The sequence below is a fragment of the Halichoeres trimaculatus genome, unplaced genomic scaffold, assembly GCF_033239565.1.
Source record: "Halichoeres trimaculatus isolate MK-OKI-2021-1 unplaced genomic scaffold, fHalTri1.1 fHalTri1_scaffold_11, whole genome shotgun sequence".
NCBI classification, from domain to species: domain Eukaryota; kingdom Metazoa; phylum Chordata; class Actinopteri; order Labriformes; family Labridae; genus Halichoeres; species Halichoeres trimaculatus.
Window position 1 is genome coordinate 18,169,234 of NW_027437189.1, and position 25,303 is coordinate 18,194,536.

The following is a 25,303-nucleotide window of genomic DNA, read 5'->3' on the forward strand; positions in this document are numbered from 1 at the left end:
AGCATTAAAGTGCTCCCTCTGTGACCAGTTGATGTTCAATTGGTAAAAGTATACGTGTCTCGGAAGGCATGAATAGGAAAATGGCTACAAGTTGGTAAAAATTACTGTCACTGTACACATGTCCTGCAGTCACTCCAAACACTTTTGACACTGACATTTGACATTACTAAGTTATATCACAAGTAAATCTTGCTGAAGGGCAATCTAGAAATGGAAACTGGAATGTTGCAAATAAATATCCACACACAGGTGCTGTGAACAAGGTACACAACTAGCTATTATCAATATGAACATCATTAGGTAGACCTTGCTCTGCAAGGTTTTTAAACAGAACAGGAACAAGAGAACATTACTGTTTCATCTAGTGATGTGGTAAACAGGGATGCTACAGTTATTATGAAAATTCTCATCAAAACCCTGCTCCTAAAGTATAATACTGAATTCAATATTTTGTTGTTATTTTTCAACAAGAACTAACATGTTATGTCTTCAACATGGATAAAAGAGGAATGGATGTAACATCTAACATACATAACAATGTGGTGAATTTTAATGACTACACACCATTAACAATGCCTATAAAACATTTGTTGCTGATAAAAGGATACAGGCAGACTGAACTAGAGGTCATTACATAATGGCAATTTAATATCTACAGGACCAAGTGTTTCGGGTGCTGTGATATTGTCTCTATTTAATTCTGGGCATTTGAAATAAACAAGAAAAACACTTTGTATCTACAAAACCATTTTTCCGACTACTTTTAGAGTTAAACATTTACATGATACAGTATGTACATCTGTACAAGTAAAGTTAAACTGAAAAATCAATAAATACTTACCAGTATTAAACACAGAACTGGATCTAGCGAGGTTGTGACATGGGCAAGTTACTGTAACAAATGTAAGGTTGATCCAACTGTATTAAAACAGGCCAATGTGCCCAGATAAACATCGACATTGTTGTGTTAAGCATTGCCCTGACAATGCTATGACCCCATGGTATTTGCTGTTCTGGCTTGTAATGTTTTGTATTGCCTCTTGTCAATTTTCTTGGTGAAAATGCATTTGTCCAACATTCAAAATGCCCCTGTATATTCACAAACAGATATATGACAGCATTGATGACTCTTTCTATGGTCTTCAACTTTGTGGACAGGTTGAAGATTGGCAAAAAAAAAAAAATCCAAATATTATTTTAGGCTCAGTGAACATCACTTTCCATAAACTCCTCCTTGATGGAGTGCTTGCCACGCGACATTTTGCAGTCCGGCATGTCAAAACCAAAGTCGGCCCATTCATCAGTAGTCGCTGCCATTCCTGCAGTCCCAACAACTCCTGACCTGTTTGGGATTGTGATAGTGTGACGGACACGAAAGTGCACAGCCTCCATGACACGTTGACGTTGCAGTTCCCCGCTGGCAGCCCCAATGGCGGCCATAGCAGAGGCAGCCATGTTGCTGCTGGAGCGAAGAAGCTGCTGTCCATGATACTCATGGTGATGAGCAGATGCAGGCAGCTGGAGCGAGGTACCTTGTTTCATGTCCTGTAGACCTCGCCATATGACAAGACGGGTTTGCTCCGGTATCTTCAATTCACCCAAATCCTGGTGTGGGCAAAAGAATAGATGCTAAATTAGTCATAAAAGGGTGGGAGTAATCAAGACAAATCAGATGCAAGAATAGAAATAATCTCCACAGGTTTTTAAGATTAATTTATCACTTCTCAAAATCTTATCTATTTTCCACAAAGATGTGTCTTTATGTTCCAGATCATTTCCCATTGTTGTTACCCTTTTTCCTTTTCTGTTTGCGAAACTGCATGCAAAGTAAAGTTGTTGATTCTAATATCCACTCTGAGATTCAGTGTTTACCTCCATGGAGAGTGTCTGGAGATGGTAGATAGACTGGAGGCCTTGGGAGGTGAAGTATTCAATGAAGTTCTGACAGCCCAGACTGGTCAGAAAACTGTGTGAGGAGAAAAGCAGGGCTGCTTAGACTGCCATCAGGTAAAAGCTTAAAATATAAAAGAATAAAAAGAAAAGACTACCACATGTCATAAGTCATATACACTGATGAAAAGTGTAGCATACTGTGGTAGAAAATAATCATCCTTGATAAAAAAAAAAAAAAGTTCAACTTTTATTTCTTGAATCAACACAGAGCAGCTCATTCTTTGAGGCTACATCATTACTTCCCTTCAAGCTGTTTCTATTTCTAAACTTTGTGAAATTTAGCTCTGACACAAAGCATGCAGACACCTGACCTCTTGATAGATGCAGATGGGGTGATATGATAATCATGCATTTATATTAATGATTCATTAGGCCAGTCTTGCTTTGATAAAGAACCTTTATTATAAATACAAAGAATATGAAAATATTGGCAACATACAGTATAAGTGATGAAGAAGCTAATTTAACTGTACAATAAACATGACACGTAAAGAAGTTCAAAATCTAAAAAAATGCAAAAGCAAAGTAAAAAATAATGCATTTAAACATTATCTAATAAAAAAATAAGAAAAACAGATTTTGAACTTACACAGTAGTTAAAAAAAAAAACATTCGTAGTGCATTGCAAATAATGGCTTTCACTGACAGTGACATTTTGAATGATTTCAGTGTGTGAGTGTATGATAGGTTAGACTTTTGGATGCTATAACAAGGAAGTATTTGCTGCTAGGATCAGTCATGTAAGGTTTGAGACTAATTGGCTGGCTATAATGCATGAAGTATTTGACTTATAGACAGATTTTACATCATTGTTGCCAAAATTAAATCAGTCTAATCTTACTTTCACTTGTAATTTAAAATAATCACCGTGAACATACACCCCCCACGGCTATAAGAGATATAGTTGTATTCATAATTCCATCAGGCTGACTCTGTAGTTTCATCTCTATGTGCATTTTGCTTCAAAAAAACAATTTTTCTGAGTTAAGATTTTTCTAAACATATCCGAAAAGTTTGTTTTAGCATCAGTATATTCAGTTTTATCCTGACAAGTGCATCTGATCGTCTGCTGGCCCTGCACAGTAGACAAATGAGAGTGTCATTGGAGAGTGAGATACCTGACAAGGCTGGGGTCAGGGTTATATGGAGGTGGTGGGCTGCAGTGTGCAGACACTATGGTCTGACTGCTGTGGCCTCCATTCAGGTCACCATTGGGCTGCATGTGGTGGCTGTTGAGCATATTTGAACCTGTGAGACAAGAAATAGTCATTATTCAGCAAGATAAGCACCAAAACTGAAATTATTATGATTATTATTATTATTATTTTACTTTTGTATATTCTGTTAAATACATTACAACACATTACTTTGAAATCCAGCAACAATCTCCAGTCTTAAAAAACAAAGCAGTTGTGGAGTTGCAAAAACTTGCTGTTCTTAGAGTGCCTGCTTGACGCTGGCTGAATAAGCACCAGAAACTGTACACTCCTATTCAAAAACATACATCTTTACAGCGAAAAGAAACATTTCTATAGCAAAGTATTATTTTGTTCTGAAAAGTGTGTTCCTCTGCACAGATGCACACATACTGTACATAGGTTATATTCTATAAGTCATGGGTTTTGAAGTTATCAAAATGACAAGTTTTGCATATTTAGGGGCATGGCTTATTGGACAGACGGTTGCACAGTAGCTGTCTGAGAGGAGTCCACAAATTTACTTCAATCCCACCTTTTGGCATGGAGTAAGGTCGTCTGAGAGAAAGCACCCTTAATGCTAACAATAGGCTTCAGACTTGTTTATCCCAAACCAAAGGTTGATGTCACAGAAACTATGTCCATATATTACACTAATGATTTGAAAAAAAAGACAGAGGTTTTTTTAGTACAGTTGATTTAATTTGATTGAAACAAATACGTAATACTCACCCATATGAGCCATAGAGGTAGGGGCAGTTGGGTGATGCTGGGGTTGCTGCCCCACCATCTGGTTGACTGAGGCCTGTTTGCTGAGACCTCCATGGGCATGGAGCTTATTTATGTTTGATAGTGGAGAATAGGAGGATGGAGATGCTATATGGCTCCTGGAACAGAGAAGAAGAAGAAGAATGTGGCTGAGGTTAGATGCTTTTTAATGTATGTGATGTTGCAAAAGTTTATTCACAAAGAAACATTTAATTACATTTTATTAAGCTTTTATTAGGTGTCTTAAACTCTACTATTAATTTAAAACTTAAACCCATTATCTTTTGGACTTTAGCTGCAGGATGAGTTAGTGATTAAGAAATTACCTTTAGTTGCATCTTTGAATGCTGGTGTGCTTGGGTTTTCAATCTAACGCATTTTTGTAAAGTAAACTTTTTTAATTGTAATGAAATGACAAAGATCTTGGCATACAAAAACAAATAAGTGTAGATGAGTTACCAAACCATGTTTTGAGGACTCTAATTCTATATGAGAAAGTCAACAAGAGTTTCATCTAACTTCAGGAAAACCACTGCAGTATGATAAACACACCATTGTATGTTTTTTTTCCCCCCAACTTAAAAAAAACCCTTATTATTATTATTATTATTATTATTATTATTATTATTATTATTATTATTATTATTATTATTATTATAACAAAAATAATAATATGCCCATGTTGTGTATATTGGGACTCACGGTCTTTGCAGCAGCTGTTGCTGTGTTTGCTGTCTGTAGGAGTCCACCAGTGGCTGTGGCACCAGCTCTACTAGCTCCAAACTGTCTTTAATCTTCATCAGAAGCTCAAAGTTCTCTCGACCACGAACCTAAACACAAAAGCAGCACACACACACACACACACACACAAATAACCTAATCAGTCGGGGAATAGTGTGGGAGTAAAGTATTTGTGTGTTTAAAGAATCCAGTGAAACAATGAAAATCTTGTCATGATCAATGTGTGAAAGGCTCTTACAGGAATATAATAGATCTCTTCTTCTCCATGCCGCCTCTTCCTCATGTTGATGTTCGGACTGGGAATATTTGTTGGACTCTGTTTGAAGTCTGCAGATGACAATAAAAAAGAATTATAATAAAACACATTTCTATATTTCATTTCATTCTGAAGATAACTAAGGTTTAGTTCTTTGATGTAACAGCTAACCAGGGGAAAAGCTTTGCAGTGAAAAGTCATTGATCTTTGACTTCTGTATTTGCAGCAAACATGAAAATGCTGTTTCAGTTCAATTCCACTCACTGCGCTTGCTTGCACTGCCATTTTTGGCCACACTCTCATTCAAAGCTTGTTGTTCCCTGAAGTGGTCCTCATCTGCTTTACGGTCTCGGCCAGGACATGCACATATCCGACCCTCAAATGACCTTCGGCCCAGCACTTGACCACTGCAAAGATGAAAAAAAAAAGAATACTTAGTAATTTTTTTTCTTTTTTTTTTTTGTAAAAAGTGCTACTGAACAGACTGATCTTAGTCTTACTACCTTTGTACCCTTAAGCTCAATTCTTTGTACAAAACATATTTATTCATTGTAAGAGGTAACTGATGTTCAATTGCCAGTTACAGAATGCTTTCATTTAAAAAAAATTGTAAAAAGAACACAGATTACTTGTGAAATAAATCACTTATTTACATGGTTGTATAGTGATTTATTGTTGACTTACTCCCTTGTTTCCAAAGTGATGATGATGAGGATGGGTCTCCTATTCATACCACCCACACAGCTGCTGTTGCACATGAAGTTATACAGGATGGTGGTAAACTCAGTCCCCACCTGAAACACAAGTCCCAACATTCAGAGTTGGCTGCAGCATCTGATTTAGTTTCATCTCCAACACTCATACTTGAACAGATCAAACAATTTTTGAAGATGAAAACCTGAGGAGGCACACCAACCATTTGAAATGAAATGCTTCTTATTTACCACTAGAGGGAAGTGTTGTTGTGTAGCTTTACCTGAAACAGGCCCATTGTGCTTCTCCTTTTTTTTTTTTATTAAGCACCTCAGGTGCAATCACAGACATGATGATTTCTCACTTCTGTGCTTGTAAAGACATGCCCAGCGTCTTTATTTATAGATATGACTCCTATGAGGCACCTCACCAAAATTGGCTTTTGCAGTGGTTTGGACTCAACTGACATAATTTGTGCTCTAAACATCAGCATTCAGATCTCACGCATTCATGCATTTAATCACTGACAGCCATCTCTATTGATAAGTAAAGCTCAAAATCTGCAATAATAGGCCCAATATTTTATCTCATCCAGGAGGCCCAAATATTTTTGCATTCACATTGAATCATTCCTGCTGTTTAAAGATGCTATGAGGAGGATCTGTGTTAATTGTACTCCCTTGCCACCTTCTGGCCTGGAGTCCCCGCACGCTGTTGTAAATTACTTTTAGTGAGGTGTGTGTTCGTTTTGGAGTTAAATGGAGATTGGATCAAAACAAACTTTCTTTGTTCAAGACAAATTTTTACTGGATACAACGCACCAAGGTAGAGGATGTGTCAGTACAGTTACGTATCACCGTAAACCGTGAACCGTAACATCAAGCAATCTTTGTAGAAGCCGGCTATATGTTAGCAACATCAGCAGCCAAGTAGTCCGACGTATCTGTAGACTAATGTGACAATAAGTAAACACCGTCAGTTTGTAAGTGGTTTAGTAGCCGTTTATATTTAGCGCAGCTGGCAGTCCAGTGCTTTAAGACATGTCTATAATGTGTAACATTAGTAAATCCTGGTTTGCTATGTCCTGCCAGTCATCTACCACGCAGAGCTAACGTAACCTCACTCTTCATTTTATTGATAGACTCTCAAGTTTGAACAGACCACTGCAGAATAACTGCTGACTGTGGGATGGAATGAACATTATCACTAACGGTTTAGCCCCTGTGTTATAGAGTGATACAGCACAAGCTAAAGGCTGATTAGCCTCTAGCTCGGGCTGTATCACTCTCCTGTTTAGCTTTCTTCTGCTCTTCTGTCCTTTTTAAGTCTGACGATTAGGCTCCTGTGTCCACCATCACTACAAAATTAGTCATAGAAATTGTTTTCAGTGGAGAAAAACACAGATCTCTGAGTTTTATCTCTTCTCACTACTAAACTTCATCAGCCGACGTGGTGTTGACATAGAGACCTAGACGTGTCGTAGATCAATTCAGTCCTGGATGACCCAAACTGGAAGCTATGCAGTAGCAATTTCAAATAACCTGTAACCAGCAATATTGGCGCTGTTAATCTCATTTTAAAGTGTAGATTACCATCAGGCATATGCAGAAGGGAGACTTTTTTAAGATCACTTTCAAACTCCTCACAGCCCCTTTAAGTTACGTTCTATAGCACAGAATGATTTCAGTACATGCTGAAAAAAATCCACAGCAGAGCAGAAAGCAAGCAAGAGGACCTTTATTTATCTAACGTAATATCTAAAAATCGAATTACTTCATTATTCTATAAATGTAGATTTTAAGAGGAAGTAGTAAAGTCAGTGAACAGAATGTTGCATTTATCCTTTTTCCGTTTATCTCTACTGTATCATCTCATATAACAGAGCATTGACTAGAATTTTTTGAATAAATATAGTCTTCTACCTAACAGTGGAAAATTAGTCAACTGCTTTGAAAATTCTTATATTTAAGTGACTGTTCCTTGTAGGCTAAAATTGAATGATCTTAATTTTTTGTGGTTGTGTCAAAAGTTGGACACCTAATGTCAGTTATTTAAAATGTTCCTAGTACTCAAAGCTCCTTTTAATAACTTTGTTTAGTTGCTAATGCACCACTAACCTGTGGAGCCTCATATGGCAAGAAGACACTTTGGCGCCCCGTGACAGGATCATCCACGTATTGACAAAGGTTATTTCCCTCCACTCGGATCAGGTGGCTGGCTGGGGCTACTTGACCTTTGGAGAGAGTGATGGAAGGAAGGTGAGGGTATGGTTTGCTTATCTAAGTAATCTCACACATACCGTCGCCTTGAATGTACTGTTTGTTCAAAATCAAATAAGCAAATTGAAGTTGTAAGGAGTAACATTTTGCCAAAATTACCATAAAGATGTAGTTAACTCGTATCAGTGAATTTGTATATAGAGTTTGGGGTATTTTGAAAGTAGAAACTATGAGAGCACAATCAGTTGTGGTCAGCATTCATGTGCATACCGTCATTAAAGTCTCGTCCCAGTTCGTGGTTAGGGCAGCGCTTGACCACTTCTGTAACATGCTCTGCCTTCTTGTAGACAGGCATGGCTCTGATGATGCTGCCATGTGGAGGAGAGGAAGAGAGCTTGATCTGGATTGGACATGTCTTTGCAATCTGACAGTAGAGTTTCTTCAGCAAGGGAGAGTACTGGGAAGTAAAAGAAAGATTCCAGTCACTGATCCTTCAAAAAAAGTTGAATTTAGGTGTTAAAAAGAAGAAACAGATCATTAAAAAAACCCACACACAACTGTTGAGTCACCTTTCATCACAGTAACCAACAGAAGTAAAGTAAATTATGGAAGACGGGCAGTGAAAGGGGTGAAAATGACAATATTGTGAGGCAAGCACAGGATAATATAATCATGATGACATAAGGTTACGAAGAGAGAGTACTTAAACATACATACATAAGTGTGTGTGTGTGTGTGTGTGTGTGTGTGTGTGTGTGTGTGTGTGTGTGTGTGTGTGTGTGTGTGTGTGTGTTATTAAATATATAAGGTAAATAGTTGATGTAGGATAGTGATGAACAACATAATGTTGGTCTGGTAGTTTATGCTACCAGACCTCTTGGCTTCAGCAGCCAGCCTCAAGTGGACAATCAAGGAACTGCAGTTTTAATTCACTCCATCTCTCGACTGGAAACTTGGTTAAAACTGAGGACAGATAAATCCTCTGAGAGGTGGAGACAAGGACTGGGGAGCCTAAGCATGCCTCAACACAATCCTGAAATCAGAACAATCTTCCATGTGAAAATCAAAGACTGTTCAAGCAAAAAAAAAAAGAAAAAACAGTAATAAAATATATATTTTTTAAAATTAGGGTTGTCCCATGTGAACTTGCTTTTATAGTACACAATACAAATGCAGCAAAGTCTGCACATTCTTTATCGAATGACAAAAGTAAGAGTGACATGGTTTCTTTATCAAACCTTTTTTTCATTTTTATACTCTTCCTAAGCATCAACTGTTAGAATTGCAATATTTGCAACATAAAAAATATTACATCTCATATAAAATTGATGAGTTAAGAAAAAGTTAGCTGGTGATATCATCAGGCAGTCCCCTTCAGTGGACTGAAAATTTAGGTTATACCATCGACAGTTTGTTAGCTTGATTCATAATTGAGCCCATCAATGCTGACATCTCAACTTTTTATGTTGAAAACTTTCTTTAAAATGATATTTCTTGCAGTTCATCCACATAAGTGCAATGATTTAAGGGATCCACTACACATCAGGCCTTCCCTACAAGCCACTTCTCAACAGTTTTTGTTAAAACTCCTCCCCATGTACACTCAGAGAGATTACTCGGGGTTATTGACCATGGCTGCCTTTCTGTTTTTGACTTTTCTGGACTTGCAGTTTGATTTTTTTATGTCTGCTACCCTAACATAAACCAGATTTAAGGGGATCACACATGCGCGCCCACACACACACACACACACACACACACACACACACACACACACACACACACACACACACACACACACACACACACACACACACACACACACACACACACACATACACACACACCTAGCTATGAGCATTCCCTTAGGGGTAATGAAAATACCTGTGCAGAACATCATCTCTCACCTTCTCCTCTCTGACGCGTTTCAACAGCACATCCATACCATAAATAAAGAATTTTCTTCAAGATGCGACAGCCTGAAAAACATTTTTATACACCTGGTGCCTTCATGTGCATATGTACAACAACACTGAATTCTGTTCCAGTGGTTTGGTATCTGGCAATGATCAGAGCAGAAGTAAAAGAGGGAGTGGAATAATGGGAATCATCACAAAGAGGAGGTATTGATATCCTTTCAATGTGATGGTTTTGCCATATTTGAAAACACACTGACTCTTTGTTTTTGGTGTACGATGTGCATCCAAGATAGAAACTGACATACAGATGTGAGATAGAAAGATAAGATTAGCTAAAAATAAATAAAAAAAGTCCCTTTTTCACACAACAAGCTGGATTTTTGACCAAAGGGAAAAGGTCCTCAATATCACAAGTCAAGTGCAAAGAAAACAAACTGAAGGTGACAAAATTATAGCAATATTCACAAAATGTATCTATTTCAAACTATGTGGCACTAGCTAATTTTCCAAATCAATAATGATGACAATGAACATCATTAAAAAAAGAAAAAAATGATCTCAGGAAAGGTCTGTTGAAAAGGAAAATGGAAGAGTTGGTTTTTATTCATTATCAGTTAATGAGTTGGTATCACTGTTTTAAAGGTTTTGAGTACCTTAAAAGTCACAAACGACTGAAACTACCTAAAAAGTCTTTTAGCTGCAGATGCCTTGAGGGATGTTTCAACTTGTCTGCTGCACAGACTAGATCTCAGGTTTTTGCTCTGTGTTATCATCAGATAAGCAGAGCACTAATTAAAAAAATACACTATCTGATGTCTTTCATCTTGTACCATTAAGGTTCTCTACTGATGGATAAAATGGGATTTTGAGCAAGCAGAGAAGGGAAAGGTAGGATTCAATGAAAAATTAGATGCTGAAAAAAAGAAAACATGATTTATGATGAAGTGGTGATTTGTCAATATTTAAAAGAAAAAACAACTTCAAGGTAAGAGAGAAGAAGAGATTAGAAAGGAATGAAAAAAATTGTAAAGTTATATCGAAATTAATGACCCATTACAAAATGCTTTTGTAATGCCAACACAGTAGAGATTGATCAGTATTATGGTACATAAGACTACCCATAACCAAAAGATTGTTCACTTTCTTCATCTTTCTTTAAATGGTGAAGGTTTTACATTTTTAGATGTCAGGATTCAAATCTTTTACCGTCAGAGAGATGCAATGCAGTTTCAGCTTCAAAAAAACAAAAAACAAAGCACACTCTAACTGACATGCCATTTGTTACTTAGTTACCAAGTTACTTGGTTTCAAAACCTCTGATAAATCCCATAATTTAGCCATCAAATTTTCCATCCAGTAATCCATCACACAATCCATCTATCCCACCATGTATTCCAGCCTCTACACGGCAGACCGGGTGTAGGCAGGTCCTGACAGGCTCCAACAGACAGAGTGATAATTGCCAGACATCCATATACACAAGCAGCAGCTTGCCTGCCTCGAATTCACCAAACAATCCAAATATCCAATATGTTTGTGCACATTCATACACACATTGGCTGACACACACCATTACTGCTGAATACAGTCCAATCAAACCTTTTCAACTTTAAACAACTTAATTAACACTCATATACATGATATGTTAATTGGAGAATCTCCCCCACTTTCTTAAAGTCATTGTGTATGTTACTACACTCTGCATGTTTCTGCAGGGATTAAGAGGGAAGTAATGATGAGCAATGATGACCCGCAAAGATTGATAATTAAAATGTTTCAGCAAATGCTAAAACATTGGTGTCCTAAAACCTTAGATTAAACATTTTGCATCTTAGATAATAAAGGCAGATAATATCACAGTAAATTCTCAGGGTTAGGGGAACTTTTTGAGCAACTTATATCTGTTGGAGAATAATTTTGACCCACCCAGGTAACTGATAGATTTCATTCTGTAAGAGAAATCGGAAAGTTTTGTGTTACCACGTAATTCACTATTCTCTCAATTATTTAACTGGAGTTGTGGCTCAGTCATTGAAATAGAAAAAGGGAATTCTTCATGGTGGTTTTAATAAAACTGTTAGGTAAAGGAGAATAGCTGACTGCAAAGTCATTGCCCTGGTCAAGATTATCTCCTGACCAGTGTTTAACCTCACCACACACTCAGAGGCCATTCTCTTTAAGCACCCTGTATTTCAGGCTGTAAAACTTGCATTTGCAGTACAGAATTTATTATAATCATATAAAATGAAACTAAGGAACAATTTCCTCTGTTTTCTTCTCCATTGTGACCCATAGAAATAAATCTGCAGACCACGTGTGAAAAATCTTTCTTATTGGGTGTGTTTTTCCAAATTCTCTCCTCAGCAGGGAGGCCATCGCTGATGTGGCTGCTGATGCATTTGGAAAGGAAGGGAATGATGCATCGTGCAGGGCGTGTGGGGACCTGTCCTAACGGAGAGATGCTAATAGCTGGGAAGAGCAGCTTCTGACAAGCCGCCTTGCAGTGCAAGCTTGAGCCCGCATCAACCACATCACACCCTTCTTCCTCTGACACTTACTGTATGCACGCGCACACACACACACGCACACACACACACATGCAAAAAAAAAAACTCAGTTTGACAAGGCCAGGGTGTTAGATCTCATTTCCAACAGCAGTGACGCTTGTCTGCGTCCAAGCCAGGAATCATCTTCATCACGCGGTGGTCAAAGTTTCAGAGACATTTACACTAATGCACTGTGCTTTGGAGACTGGAGGGGGACTCAAAGATTACCAGACTGTCTGAACAGAGCTTGAATGGATTGACTGAATGTTGAAACATTGTATTTGCTCTTCTGATCCCATCTTCTCTCCCTGTTTTTGTTTTTTTGCCTCTTTTCTCTCTTCCGTTTCTTCCCATTTAAATGTTTAAGCAAACTCGCTGAGAGCCGAAGAGAACCAGTCCGCCTTCCTCCAATTATTTATCTGTGAAGATGAGACTTAGTGCTGAATACTTGATATAACAGGCAGCTTTTTTCTGTCAGTCCCAAAATCACTGCAAACCAGCTGCTCTGTTTAGGAGGCAGGTGTGTGTGGATGAGGGAAGACAAGAAGACTGAAAATAAATGTGCCCCTATGGCATTGCTATTCCTCGCTGCCTGCAGCAATGAGAAATCAGCAGGAAACACAGGATCTGTGAACTCTGACTGTGATTCACATCCGCTAAGTCATTCTTTTCCAAGCATGTTCCAACAGCAGACTTTTAAGAGAAGTGGGATGAGTAACTGTAACATCACTAAACAGATGACTGATGAGTTTTTTTTAGACCGGCTCTATGACTGCCCCCATATTAGTTGGTTCTGACAAGAAATGACCGTGTTATACAAGCAACTTGTTGGCTAACTTGCTAAAACAATAAAGTTAAGGAGTTGTTCAGGATTTCCCACAGGATGAAAGAATCCTCTGCATGTCCTACCCATGAGCATCTACCTACCACAGCCTCACCGTGCAGAACAAACATAACCTCACTCTTAATCTTATTGAAGGTTGTAATGCACGCGATCACAAATAGCTAACCTATGGTTTGGCCCATGCTCTATAACCCTCCCAGTTGTGTCCCGATGGATCTTGCTTCTCACCTGGTCAACTCACTTCTGAACTTTGCCAACTGGTGTAGTGTGATCATAGGGACTTGTGGTCCATGTGTCCATTTTTAGACACATGGACCATGGACCCTCTTCTAGTAGAGCTAGTTTATGCTTGCATTTTCATTCATTATCCCTACCACAGATACTCAGAAACAGTATTTAGAAGTAACCAATTTTGGCTCCAATAATCACATTTTGAATCAAGGGTTATGAAGAGGTTGTTGTATAAAATTGTGACTACCGGTATTTCAAGAACACTTACAAAGTTTTTACAGTGCGTTTAAATACCAAACATATGCAATGAACAGAATAAATGGTACAAAACTAAAAGAAAAAAATGTAGGCAGAGCTTGAAATGGGACATTTGAAGTCTTTTCTAAGAGCAGTTCGGAGGCCATTTTGGGAACTGCAGTTCGAGAGGACTGTTTTTTTTTTTTTCAAACTTTGGCCCTTGTAGCTATCGACAAAAAGTACTCATTTATTTGGAAATAGTAAGTTTTTTTTTTCCACCACCACTAAAAAACACTTCTTTAAACATTTTTTCTTTCCCCTACAGGGGTAAAACACTACTTGGAAAACTACTATGAAAAAAGCAGTTCTCTGTTTTGTGTGTTTTTAAGTGTTTCGTATTTTCCTGTATGTTTTCCTAAGTTTTATTGAGGAATATTTTCCCACTTGCGTTGTGAAGCTGCTTTTTATCTATGCGGTGTTGTATACCAGCTCCCTGTAAGTTATTGGTATCCTGCAAGTTAACACATGAACACATTGCATTATATCACACGCAGAGACTACATAATAACCCTTAAATACATCTTCTGATATTTTTCCAATCCTATAATCAGGCTTATAATATAAAAACAAAGCATTACCGTAAACTCCATAAAAGCCATGAGTAATCACTGTCTCTCTCTCATTCTAATCCCTTCTGTTTAATGACAGCAAAGGCATCTGAATAATTACAGGTTTCCTCACAATCCTTCTTCTGCAGTGTCACCATCTAAAGTGTTTCTCAAAGCTTATACTAGTCAAGAAAACCTTTTGTCTGTACTCTCTTGGTTAAAAACTCCTGCTTCTGACTTGTATTGTTTAAAGCCTACTGTTTCACAGCAAAAAAAAAAACTGAAATACAAGCAAGTGTAGGCTGTGTCGTATTCCTGGTATCAATAAAAAAAAAACTTCTTTAGACTTAGTCTGAGCCTCATTCACCCACAGGTCCAGAAAAATGTCTAATTTTAAGATATCAAAAGACAAAAACGACCAAGGACTTCTGCCTTTGAGATAAGAAAATGTCAGTGGTTAGTTTATACTATGGAGTCATCTTTCTTTTTTCAAGGAACTTGACCTATTATACCCTATTTGCATTTTTTTCAAGCAGTTCAGGGGATTTTTTTCTTTTTTTTATCTTGAAACAAGACCTCCTTCTGGACTTTTCGGGTGAATGTGGCTCAAATCAAGTCTAATGAGACAATGATTAATAAAAATAAAAGCATAAATGCTTAGATTTAATTTTTTCAGTTTTTCAAAAACATAAATCAGTTTTCTAAAGGCTGTGACTGCAAAGCAAATAATCTTTGCAACATTATCCTGTTGCGTAGGCAAATGGTAAGTTTAATCAAATAATAAACTCCTTTCATGTTCACAAGAATAAAAAGGCAACAAAGGGAGTTTTTCTGTTGTTGTTAGGTGGAGGGTGGTGTTGCAAGGAAAGTAAAAAAAAAACAGAGGATCTTTCAGCAGACATTTGTAGAACAACGATAGTTTTACGGGGAATCCTTGCAGGTTGATTTAATAGGAAATATCAAGTTCAGGGAGGGTTTCAGAATGGTTTTTCTAGGCAAAAAAAAAACCTTTTTGTACATGTCTTCTTTGGTGTTTTTCAGTGTAGTTTGGATTTGTGGAGGGCCCTAACTTCACAGAATGGAAGCAAGACAGAGGAGATGATAGACGTATTTTAAGAGGACAGACTAGAACTTCAGGCACCAGTGATGACAGCACTGAGTACCTGTTAAGATCAGAGGATGAAGGACTCAGGGAAAAAAAGCAGCCGGTCAAAGACCACCTTTCTTAAATGTCCAAAGGGGGATTTTCTTACATCACTTTTGGTTGAGTAAAGGAGCCCACCATGCATGGTTACTCCAAGCAAACAGCCACAGCGGAGGAGCACCCCGGTCGATCCCATACACACATTCACAGAGTAAAGGAAGTGCAGTTTGTCTCTTGGTTCTCTTGTTTCAGAGAGGTCAACTGTGTGACAGTCAGACGTGACACCTTTCTAGCAGGAGACCTCTCGTTGGGTCATGACAAATTACACAGCTCCCATTTCACCTGCCTCTCACCACATTGCATCAAAGCGTAAATGTTTGGTTTGGTGATGTTTTGCACTCAGTTACCATGAACTCAGTTTTTTTTTTCTTTTTTTTTGATTAAAATAACAGAAATGATAGTTAACTAAAATGTTAACACCATCTTTTAAGAACAGCAGTAGTAAAATGAATTAATTACATATTTGTATTTGAACACTTACACTATGTAAAAGTAAAAAAATGGGGAAAAAATCCTTTTAATGGATAAAAAAAACTCTTCTATTTGCAGAAAGCATGCTCTTAAAGCTTCTTGAATAATAGATGTTTTCTGATTCTATATTACCTACATTTTTCCTTATTTTCTTAAACTGCTTAGTTTTTCAAAACTTGGTAGTACAATCCCCAAACTTTCATTAAACTCTTAGAAACATAGAAAAACTGAGCAATCCTAAAAGGGGAACTTGAACCTTAAGAAAAAACTTTGTGGATCAAATTTATCCTTCTTGAATGAGATTACAGCATAATAAGCCTCAGACCACAAAAAGCTAATTTCTTCTCATCAGAACTTACTATGAAAGGTAAATAGAGGACAAGATGAATCTCCTGATGATGCACTAACTTCTCTTGCGTGCGACACGCCTGCACATGTGCTGGCTTGTGTGAGTTTGTGTGCACATGTGTAAATGATGCCACTGTGTACATCAACATAAATGGAGCAGAGTTACTTAGTAAGACAGAAAGCCAGAGAGAAAAAAGAAATGTACACATTCCCACACACACACACACACACACACTGCAAGAAAAAGCCAGAAAAGTGTGTGTACTCACGGTCCATGTGGCAGACTTGGCGGTGCTAGACTGTTGGAAGGACACCTGAAAGGCGTGCAGACCGGGGTAGTCGGTGTTGGAGGGGATGGCCGGGGCCGGCGACAGGCCCTCAAAGGTGGAGTTGGGCTGGGAGTAGGGTGAGGGGGTGGGCACGGCCGACGAGGAGGCGTTCTCGGAGCTGTAGGGGCTGGCGGACGTCGCACGGCTCCCCAGGCTCTCCATGCTGCTGCTCAGCAAGTTGTATTGGGACTGGGGAAAAGAGCAAAGAGAATGAAGGAGGTAAGGAAGGAGGGAGGGGGAGGCGGAGGGAGGGCACAGGTAGAGGTGCTAGAGAGACAGTGGCTGTGAGGCTTAAGGGGAGGTTGGGTTACACCGGGAAGGGAGAGTTGCTGGTGTTTAATGCTGCATGTGTGTGGGAAGTTGTCTACGTAGGTGTCCATTGAGGTCTATGGAGAACTCATCTGTGATTTCTACCTATTTATAAAAAAACTGATATTGGGAGCAAAGAATCCTCACAAGTCAAAGACACATCAATATGTGCATATCTGTGTTTGTGGGAATGTGAATGTCAGTTGCTGTGAGGTCCCCACAGTAGCCTCCTGAGGGCTATTTGAAGCAGCTTGTAAAACACAGGCATAATCTGCCTAATTACCTACCATTCCCCCTCAAGTCCTCTCTGCTGTTTGAGAGAAGGAGAGATTTGTTGCTCTGAGGTGTGAGTGGTGACACACTTGTCAAAGTCAGCACACACTTAAGGCACAGACAGTATATTGTATTGGCTCAACAAGTTAATGGCTCCAGAAAGCAAAACAGAATGTTGTCATCCATGATTAATTTATAATTTCCACTCACACTAATCTGAGGCAAAACACTGAAAAGTCAGAAGGCTTTATCAGAGAATTCTGTCCTCTTTTAGACATTTCTTTCAACATCAATTACTCTGCTTTAATTCAAATGATCTATTATCCTCACAATTTAACACAATTTCAAACATATCCAACAAGACACGGTGATCTTAAGAACTCATATTAAAACAAATAAGCATTAATACTTAAAGGTCATTTTCAGTACGAATGCCTGGGCTGCCTGTACTGCTGATACCCCAGGGAGCTGATATAAATGAAGCTGGTTTACACAGATAGAGCCACAGCTTGGCACACTTACACACAGCCTCACACAATTACATGCACACCAAAAAAAGCAGATAAAAATGAATATACATATATGTATTTTACCTTCTTTTTCACGTAGTACATCTTCTAGTGCTTTGGTCTCATAAGTCAACTGTTCTGTCTGAAACGTCCAAACACAACAGAGCAAAGAGAGCGCGGGACCATAGCCTAACTGCAGAGTTCAAGCAAGGTGTACATCAATAGTGTCACACACACACACACACACACACTCACACACACACACACACACACACACACACACACACACACACACACACACACACACACCCATGCATGCACACACGCACAGCCAGGAAAGGTGAAGACTGATGTGGAGGCAGAGAAACCATAAACTGAGATGAGGGGAGAGAAAGAGAGAAGGAAAGAAAGATGGGAACCCGAAAAATGGTACGACATTCTAATTATGGCATGCCCGGACATAGACGGCAATGCCGGGGTGCATGCACACACATGCTCCAAAACGCCTTGTGAAGGCCTGCGCTAAGTAAACACTGTCTGGTCTGACAGGGAGAGAGAAACAGAGAGGGAGAGGGATGAAAAACCTAAAAGAACAAGAGTTCAATGGTCGATAGAATTGACTGAATTTTTTCCACCTTTATTTTACCAACAAGCCTCACATTAAGTTTAGCATCAGGGTAGTTAAAATGAAATCTCTTATTTTGGATATTAAACGAGAAGAACCGAAAACTGCTGATGAATTTCATCTCCCCCGTGTTTCTTTGGTGTTTGTTTTCTTTGTTAAAAATCTTACAGCTCTTCTCTAAATCTCTTGGGTTTTCTCTTTAATCATCCTTTTACCCAATAATTCACAACCTGAAGTAACACACAGTAAACACATCTATCCGTCCTGCCCCTCAGCTCTGATTTGTGTTTTTAACCTGACAGCTGGCACAGACACAAAAAGTGAAGACCAGGATAAGCGAACTTCCTGCATTTCAGGGCCTCCGTTCATGAGATGAAAGCAAAGGGAAAGGTCAACGTTCTAGACTTAATGTAAACTCTATAGGTTGTGTGAGGATGCATGCATGCGTGGGTGTTTGGATCTATACATTGACTCTTACTCTGGGACATGCAGCACACACATCATATGAGGGGCGAATGGTTTCAAAACAAGTGAAACAGTTTTTCACTTGTTGACCTTATCGCTCTTCAGCTCCAGATAAGTCACAATACTAAATCCTACATATCCATTTTAGAGGTGAAGGAATAAGCTGATTAATTTATCCATAAATCCAGAAAGTTTTTCAGTAAGCTCATACACATTTCAGCATGTGTTCAAATCATGTAGTTGCTGATGCTAAAACCTTTCTTCTCTAGTCCTGAAAACAAGTCATGATGGGTCCATGTTAGGTAATATTTGCTAGAGAAGTTGATGAACAGTGGAGATAAAAAGCCTTAATCATTTGTCTTTCAGTGTATTCAAGAAAATTTGCAGAGTTGTCTGAGTCAATGTTTTCACCTACAAAAGAAAATGACTATTCAGGCTGATGAGTTATTGTGAATGTTGAATAAAAGTGTCCTTCTTTTCTCCCTTTAATATCCGGCGTCTCACAGGTATGGTTAAAAGAGCTTTACGGGGCACAAGGTAAGCCCTGGGGTATGTGTCAACAACAAAACACACACACACACACACACACACACACACACACACACACACACACACACACACACACACACACACACACACACACACACACACACACACCGTCTGACGGACTCACAGGTGTGCTTCTCTTAATACCTTTACTTGATTTGCAGCAAGTTGAAACAGAGCTAAAACCTGCACTGGCGCTGTGTGTGTATATGTGTGAGTGTTCACTCTGTGAAAGCGTTTAAGATTCCCGTTCCTACAGCATCTGTTGTCCCCTATGGGAAGACATCCTGGTAGCTGCCACTCAAAGCTGAGCTTTAAAGCCTCAGAACATTTAAAAACCTGGATTAGCCAGCCACAACAACCCTTACTTGTCAAGATGAGTGAAACATAATAGACTAAGAAGAAGAAGAAGAAGAAGAAGAAGAAGAAGAGTGTCACTCTTCTTGTGACCTCTGTTTACATCGACTTATTAAACAGATCACTTCATTTTCTTAGCAACATATTTAACACAGTTAATACCAGAATCCACTCCTGTCTGGTTTTTCTGAAATGGGCTAACAACAGGACTGAAATCAAAGTCAGGCAACATAAATCACTGACAGAGCATCATACAAGAGGAGCATGTTTGAACAAGCAGTTATGTTAGATAGAGGTCAGGTTGAGAGGAGGTACAACTTCGAGTCACATGTATGAAGGATGCCCTCTGTTGGGAACATTAGGTAAAGGGCAGGAACTGAATATAACACATTTATCAGAGGATAACATTTTCCCCAACCTACAGAACATAAATGTATAATTTTGGTATTCACAAGTAGATATCGACGGATTACTGCGATTCCTTTACAGTCCACTCATGCTTTGGCTAGATCCAAACTTATCACTGTTTCAGACAAATGCACAACACCAGTCCTTCTGAACAAATACATTTTAAAACTAAAGATAAACAAACTGGCCATATTAAACAAAGCCAAAGACACAAGGCCAAACATTCAACGCAAGCTCAACATTAAAACAAATAAAGATCCCGAATCAGCCAAAATATTAACAGCCAACTCTGATCCACTTACCACATCACAGAGCATCTTTAAGCTCCTGTAAGATAAGATGGGTTCTTTCTTTGATGCAGCTCTCATCAAGCTTACTATGTGCTGACTTCAAGTGCCACTGCAGGAGTAGAACTCTGCTCATACAGCTGACCTCTCTGTGGAGCAGCACATGATGGAGGATACAGGAGACATCCAGCCCCTCTTCTTCTCCACTTGTTTCTCTTGCCTCACTGGGCCTTCCCAACCCTGCCTTGCATCTAACAACAAATCCTGGTTCCGCCCCTTTATTTCTGTCATGACTATTCATTAACTAGCCAGGCAGGCCCAGGCTTGCCTACATAAAGATTACATGTGGATCCAACCAATATTTCACAAGGCAGAAGACAATATAGTTGATAGTGGAAGTGATTTCTTGTTTGGGTGAGAAACCCAAAGATCAAACAAATGTGCAAATAAGCGTTGAAGTAGAACTGAACGATAATGAAATAGTTGTATAGTTGACGAAAAATATTTAAAGATTTTCATCAATACAAGTCACACTGTGTAAGTTAAGACCAGGATGTTTGTCTACATTAACAGAAAGTTTGCATCATTACTTTCAAATTGATATCAAGGGTGAGCGGAATCAGCAGCAACACGATACAAGTGTGTGTGTGCAAGCCTACATGCAAACACACACACACACACACACACACACACACACACACACACACACACACACACACTCACACACACACACACACACACACACACACACACACACACAGCTGTCACACCCCAGGTGGCTGCAAAGGGTCCTGGCTTTGCCTTTAATTAGCCCAACACCCCAAAGACAGCCCCCCCCAACCAACACACACACACACACACACACACACACACACACACACACACACACACACACACACACACACACACACACACACACACACACACACACACACGGGACAAGAGTCCATACAGGGTCCACGGGGAAATAGAGAGAGGGAACAGACTGCTGCAGAGAGGGAAAGTACAGAGGAGGGAATCTCCTTAACACTGGAGGGAAAAAGTGAAAGGAGAATCTGGATGGAAGATCCGTGGGAGATTTTGCTTCTCTGCACCAGAGCACTCTTTCGATATAAGCCACAGCACTCCCCAAATAGCAGAACAAAGATTATCCACAAACTGAACCTAAGTGGGAGCTTACGTTCCTACCATCACATTGTCGTTCATGTCCCTCATGTGGTAGACATCCATGGAGCTTTCAGCAGCAATACTTCGATGGTTCCCTGGGGTGCTGGAGGAAGGCATTGGACGGTCACCCGGCTGGCTGCCTGGGGGCATCTCAAAGTAGGTGCTGTCTGGTTCCCTGTGAACACAACACAAATACAAGTTCACCAAAGAGGGATATGTTTGAATGGTGTAAAAAAAGGAGTGTAAAACAGCATCTACACCTGCTATTGACTGTTCTAGTGAATATGATTGTACACGTCTTAATTAAATCTGACTAATCCTTCTTTCTTTCGTGACATTTTTATTTTAATGCTGTTGTTGTTACTAATGTGTTATTAATACTGTAAAACACTCTGGAATGCTCTTTGAACGTTTTGTGCTTTATAAATTATCTACCTGTTCCTTAATAGAACAGCTAACAATAAAGAGAAATGTTGTGCAATGGTATCTTGGTTAATTTCTTTAAGAAATAGCAGGTGTTGACACTCACAGGGAGCTCCACAGGTGCTCAAAAGTGCCTCCTTCTTCAGTAACTGTGGCCTGGGACATTTTAGAGTCTGGTGAGGGGCAGATCACTCTGTAGAGCACAAACACAAGCACACACATTAAATTCAATAAATTCAAACCTTTTAAGAACAGTGAAACTTTTGCATTACATACTATACAAAGCTGGTATAACTTTAAACTAACATGATCAGTGTTCATTGCAGACAGGATGCAGTTCAAACGCACATACACATGCATCCAGGTGTGATCACACCAATGTAGTCCCAGTGAGGTGGCACAGAGTGTCAGAGGGCCTGGGCGTGCCCAGACCTGCCTGCCTCATCATCGTCTTCCTCTGAGGGAAGGCTTCCTTCCTTTCCTTCTGTAAAGTGTGAGCATCACCTCCTCTCCTCACATAACACAGCTGTACTGCAGCCTTAAAACGACTTCAGACTTTTTTCAGGCAACAATAGAAAGTAGATCTAAAGTTACAGTTATTTTGGTAGACTTCGCTTTGCTTTTCAACAGGTTGTCCAACAAAAAAGTAGGATAGACTATCAAAGACGCAGTATATGTTGATCTCTCCTTTCTACGTTTTTCTTTTTAGCAAACGATAAAAGCATTTAGAGAAGAAATCGTCTACCTGCAAGGTGGACATCCGTGACTCTTTGCTAGTTTTCAAAAGTCAAAACGAGACGCTCTGATGAACCAATCCGTGAGTGTAAGAAAAAAATCACTCAGAGAGCACAGCTTGAGCTGCGTAACAGACGTCTTCATTTATTCTCTGTAGTTTATTGTGCCACTCAACTTCCAGCTCAGACACGGTCGTTGTTGATCGCACCAAAGTTTACTAAATTCAGTGTCGCAGCAGAGCAGCGTCAGATCTCCTTAGTAACCCCTTTGAAGGAGGGAAAACTGTGGCAAAGGTGCATGACTTTAGAAATCACTGCAACAAATCATCACAGAGCTTAACCAAAAACTGTTCCCGGAGTCAGTCAATGTGAATTTGACTAGGTTCAACAGCTTTTATGATCGATTAACATGATTGTGTCAGCAGCAATTACTGCATTTGTTACTGCATTTTTATCTCCACATATCCGAGGCTACATGCTATTTTCCACCTCTGTCAGTACAAAATCGATTGAAGACTTACAGCTTGGTAAACATCTGGGGTGATGTCATGCACTGCTGACTGTACAAAGGCTGTTTTGTTTTGTTTGTTTGAGACTCATTCTGTGGGTATCATCATTCCTAATAATTCTGTGAATTATTACAACTAGATTATTCGGTGTAAATTTAAAATAAAATCAAGAATGAGTCCATGTGATGGAGCCGTGCAGAGCGCACACTTTAGGGTATTAACTCGGGATTGCTCCGCATGAAGTGCGCGTGCAGGTTCGCGCTGATCCGGGGGCTGCTGCCGCCTCAGAAGCCGGCTCCCAATCACTGCTCTGCTCGTTTGACACCGGAGAAATCTGAAAGAGTGTTAAAAGCGGTTGAAAGGACGAGAACGAGCTGGATTCATCGCCCTCGAGGTTTCACTCTGCGTTTTGATTCCAACTGGAGGAGGGCGACTTTTTAACGATAAATAAAGCCTGCAAGACAACAACAACAACAACAACAACAACAAAAATCTTGTTTCATAAAAATCTCGCAACGATTGTTATAATTGATACAAGAACAATCAATATGTTTAGGAGCACATGGAAATATTTTACCACGAAAAAAATGTTGCATTATAGGCCTTATATAAATTCTTAATTGAATAATAAAATATAGAAAATAAATTAAAGTACAATAAAAATAAGATAAAATGAAATGATGACTAAAAAAGTAAAAACACAAATAGACGAGCAGACGGGTGGATAGATAGGCTTGTTGACTGCTGGTGTGGCCTTTGTTTTGATTTTAAGTTATTAACTCTAGATATATTCCATGCATCCCTGAAAGCACGGCCTCTGCCGGTTCATCGCCCATAAGCCACCTTTTAATGTGACATTACCTCTGTTATATTCACCTGTCTTCTCTCTGTGTCTCCACTCCCGGGTTACTGCACCCATGACAACACAGACACACACACATGCAGGCACACACTGCTTTCCCCAAGGGCCATATTCTGCACAGTCCCAATGGACAGGAAATTAATTAAAAAAAAAAAAGTATATTCTATATTCAATCCTTTACAGCCAAATTAAAACACGTCACATGCAAATTTAAACAAGGATATCCTTGTAACCTTTCAAGACGTAAGATACATCTGAAGCAATAAAATGTAGTTGGAAAAACCTCAGCCCAGTATATTTAAGATCTCAGAAGCACAAATTAGTTCAAAATGTCGTCTATCTAGGTCACTAACTTAAAGATCTATAGGTATGGCCTACTTCTTGAAAAAAATTAACTGCTTAAGTTTGAAACGAACAACACTAAACTACATTAATTTGCAGCAGAGGGCTTGTCGAGCAAATAGAGGGGAAAATATTAAGCATAGTGTAAAATATCAACAGATTTAATTAGGCTATAATATTTCTAGGTTGGTTTATCTTAACAACATGCATTCTTTACATTGCTACTTTCTTTGAATTGACAAATTGCACAGGCCTATAATAAAAATGGATTTCAAAATCAGGCATTTTTTTTCAAACCGATTAAGTTCAATATAGAGACTATCAACTCAAGAAGCCTACTCAACAAGACCTCTTTAATTTTTGTCAAACTTTATCGTCTTGAGGCAAATGTGAACATTCTGTAGCCAATATTTTGTTTCCCTTTTTTCCTCGTATTTCCAAAACAATGAACCCCCACAATCTAGTCGAAAGAGGCCTAATGACTTGAATATCTAGTTAAATATGTATATTCCTTCCACAAGACATAAAGAATTGAACGTACCTTAAGGTTTATATTATTCCAATCCAAACGCCAAAGAATTGTGTCGCTCCGAGCACCTGTCTGTTTGTTATCGAGCATGCCAAGAGAGTGACCCTCCATAAAAACACAGCAACAATAAAAAAAGGGGCAAAATCAACTGCATTAATGGTGTGACAACAAAGGATTGATTAAAATTGACTTTCAGAGTAATCAAAAGTAACTGCGAGGTAACAGGAGGAAACTGATTTGCATGCACTCCACTGAAGTGTGATCTTTGCTGAATTGGACCAAGGGGGAGGTAAAGCGCTTCTCTGCGCTGGGAAAAGCAGGGAGGCGGTAGCGCGGTTTGGGTGTCTATAAGCGGGAAACCCTTTCAAGGAACAGATAATGTTGAGGGCTAGCCT

The 25,303-nt window shown here is 39.1% G+C and overlaps 1 protein-coding gene across 4 annotated transcripts; it reads right to left on the reverse strand.

The window, feature by feature from the left end:
- Window positions 1-17: 17 nt before the first annotated feature.
- On the reverse strand, window positions 18-25,170 carry tp73 (tumor protein p73). Of its 4 annotated transcripts, none has more exons than XM_074680810.1 (14): window positions 24,921-25,170; window positions 22,039-22,125; window positions 21,531-21,684; window positions 16,504-16,752; window positions 8,097-8,283; window positions 7,725-7,840; window positions 5,599-5,708; window positions 5,179-5,321; window positions 4,897-4,985; window positions 4,620-4,747; window positions 3,882-4,036; window positions 3,072-3,201; window positions 1,873-1,966; window positions 18-1,605 (listed from the first exon to the last, which is right to left on the reverse strand). In XM_074680810.1, the coding sequence occupies exons 2-14, from the start codon at window positions 22,095-22,097 to the stop codon at window positions 1,204-1,206; spliced, it is 2,016 nt and encodes a 671-aa protein (XP_074536911.1). In that variant the 5' UTR covers window positions 22,098-22,125; window positions 24,921-25,170; the 3' UTR covers window positions 18-1,203. The 4 variants fall into 4 exon arrangements, with proteins under 4 accessions (XP_074536911.1, XP_074536910.1, XP_074536912.1 ...); XM_074680809.1 differs by lacking the exon at window positions 24,921-25,170 and adding an exon at window positions 22,678-22,862; XM_074680811.1 differs by lacking the exon at window positions 24,921-25,170 and adding an exon at window positions 22,239-22,368.
- Between the last annotated feature and the right edge of the window lie 133 nt (window positions 25,171-25,303).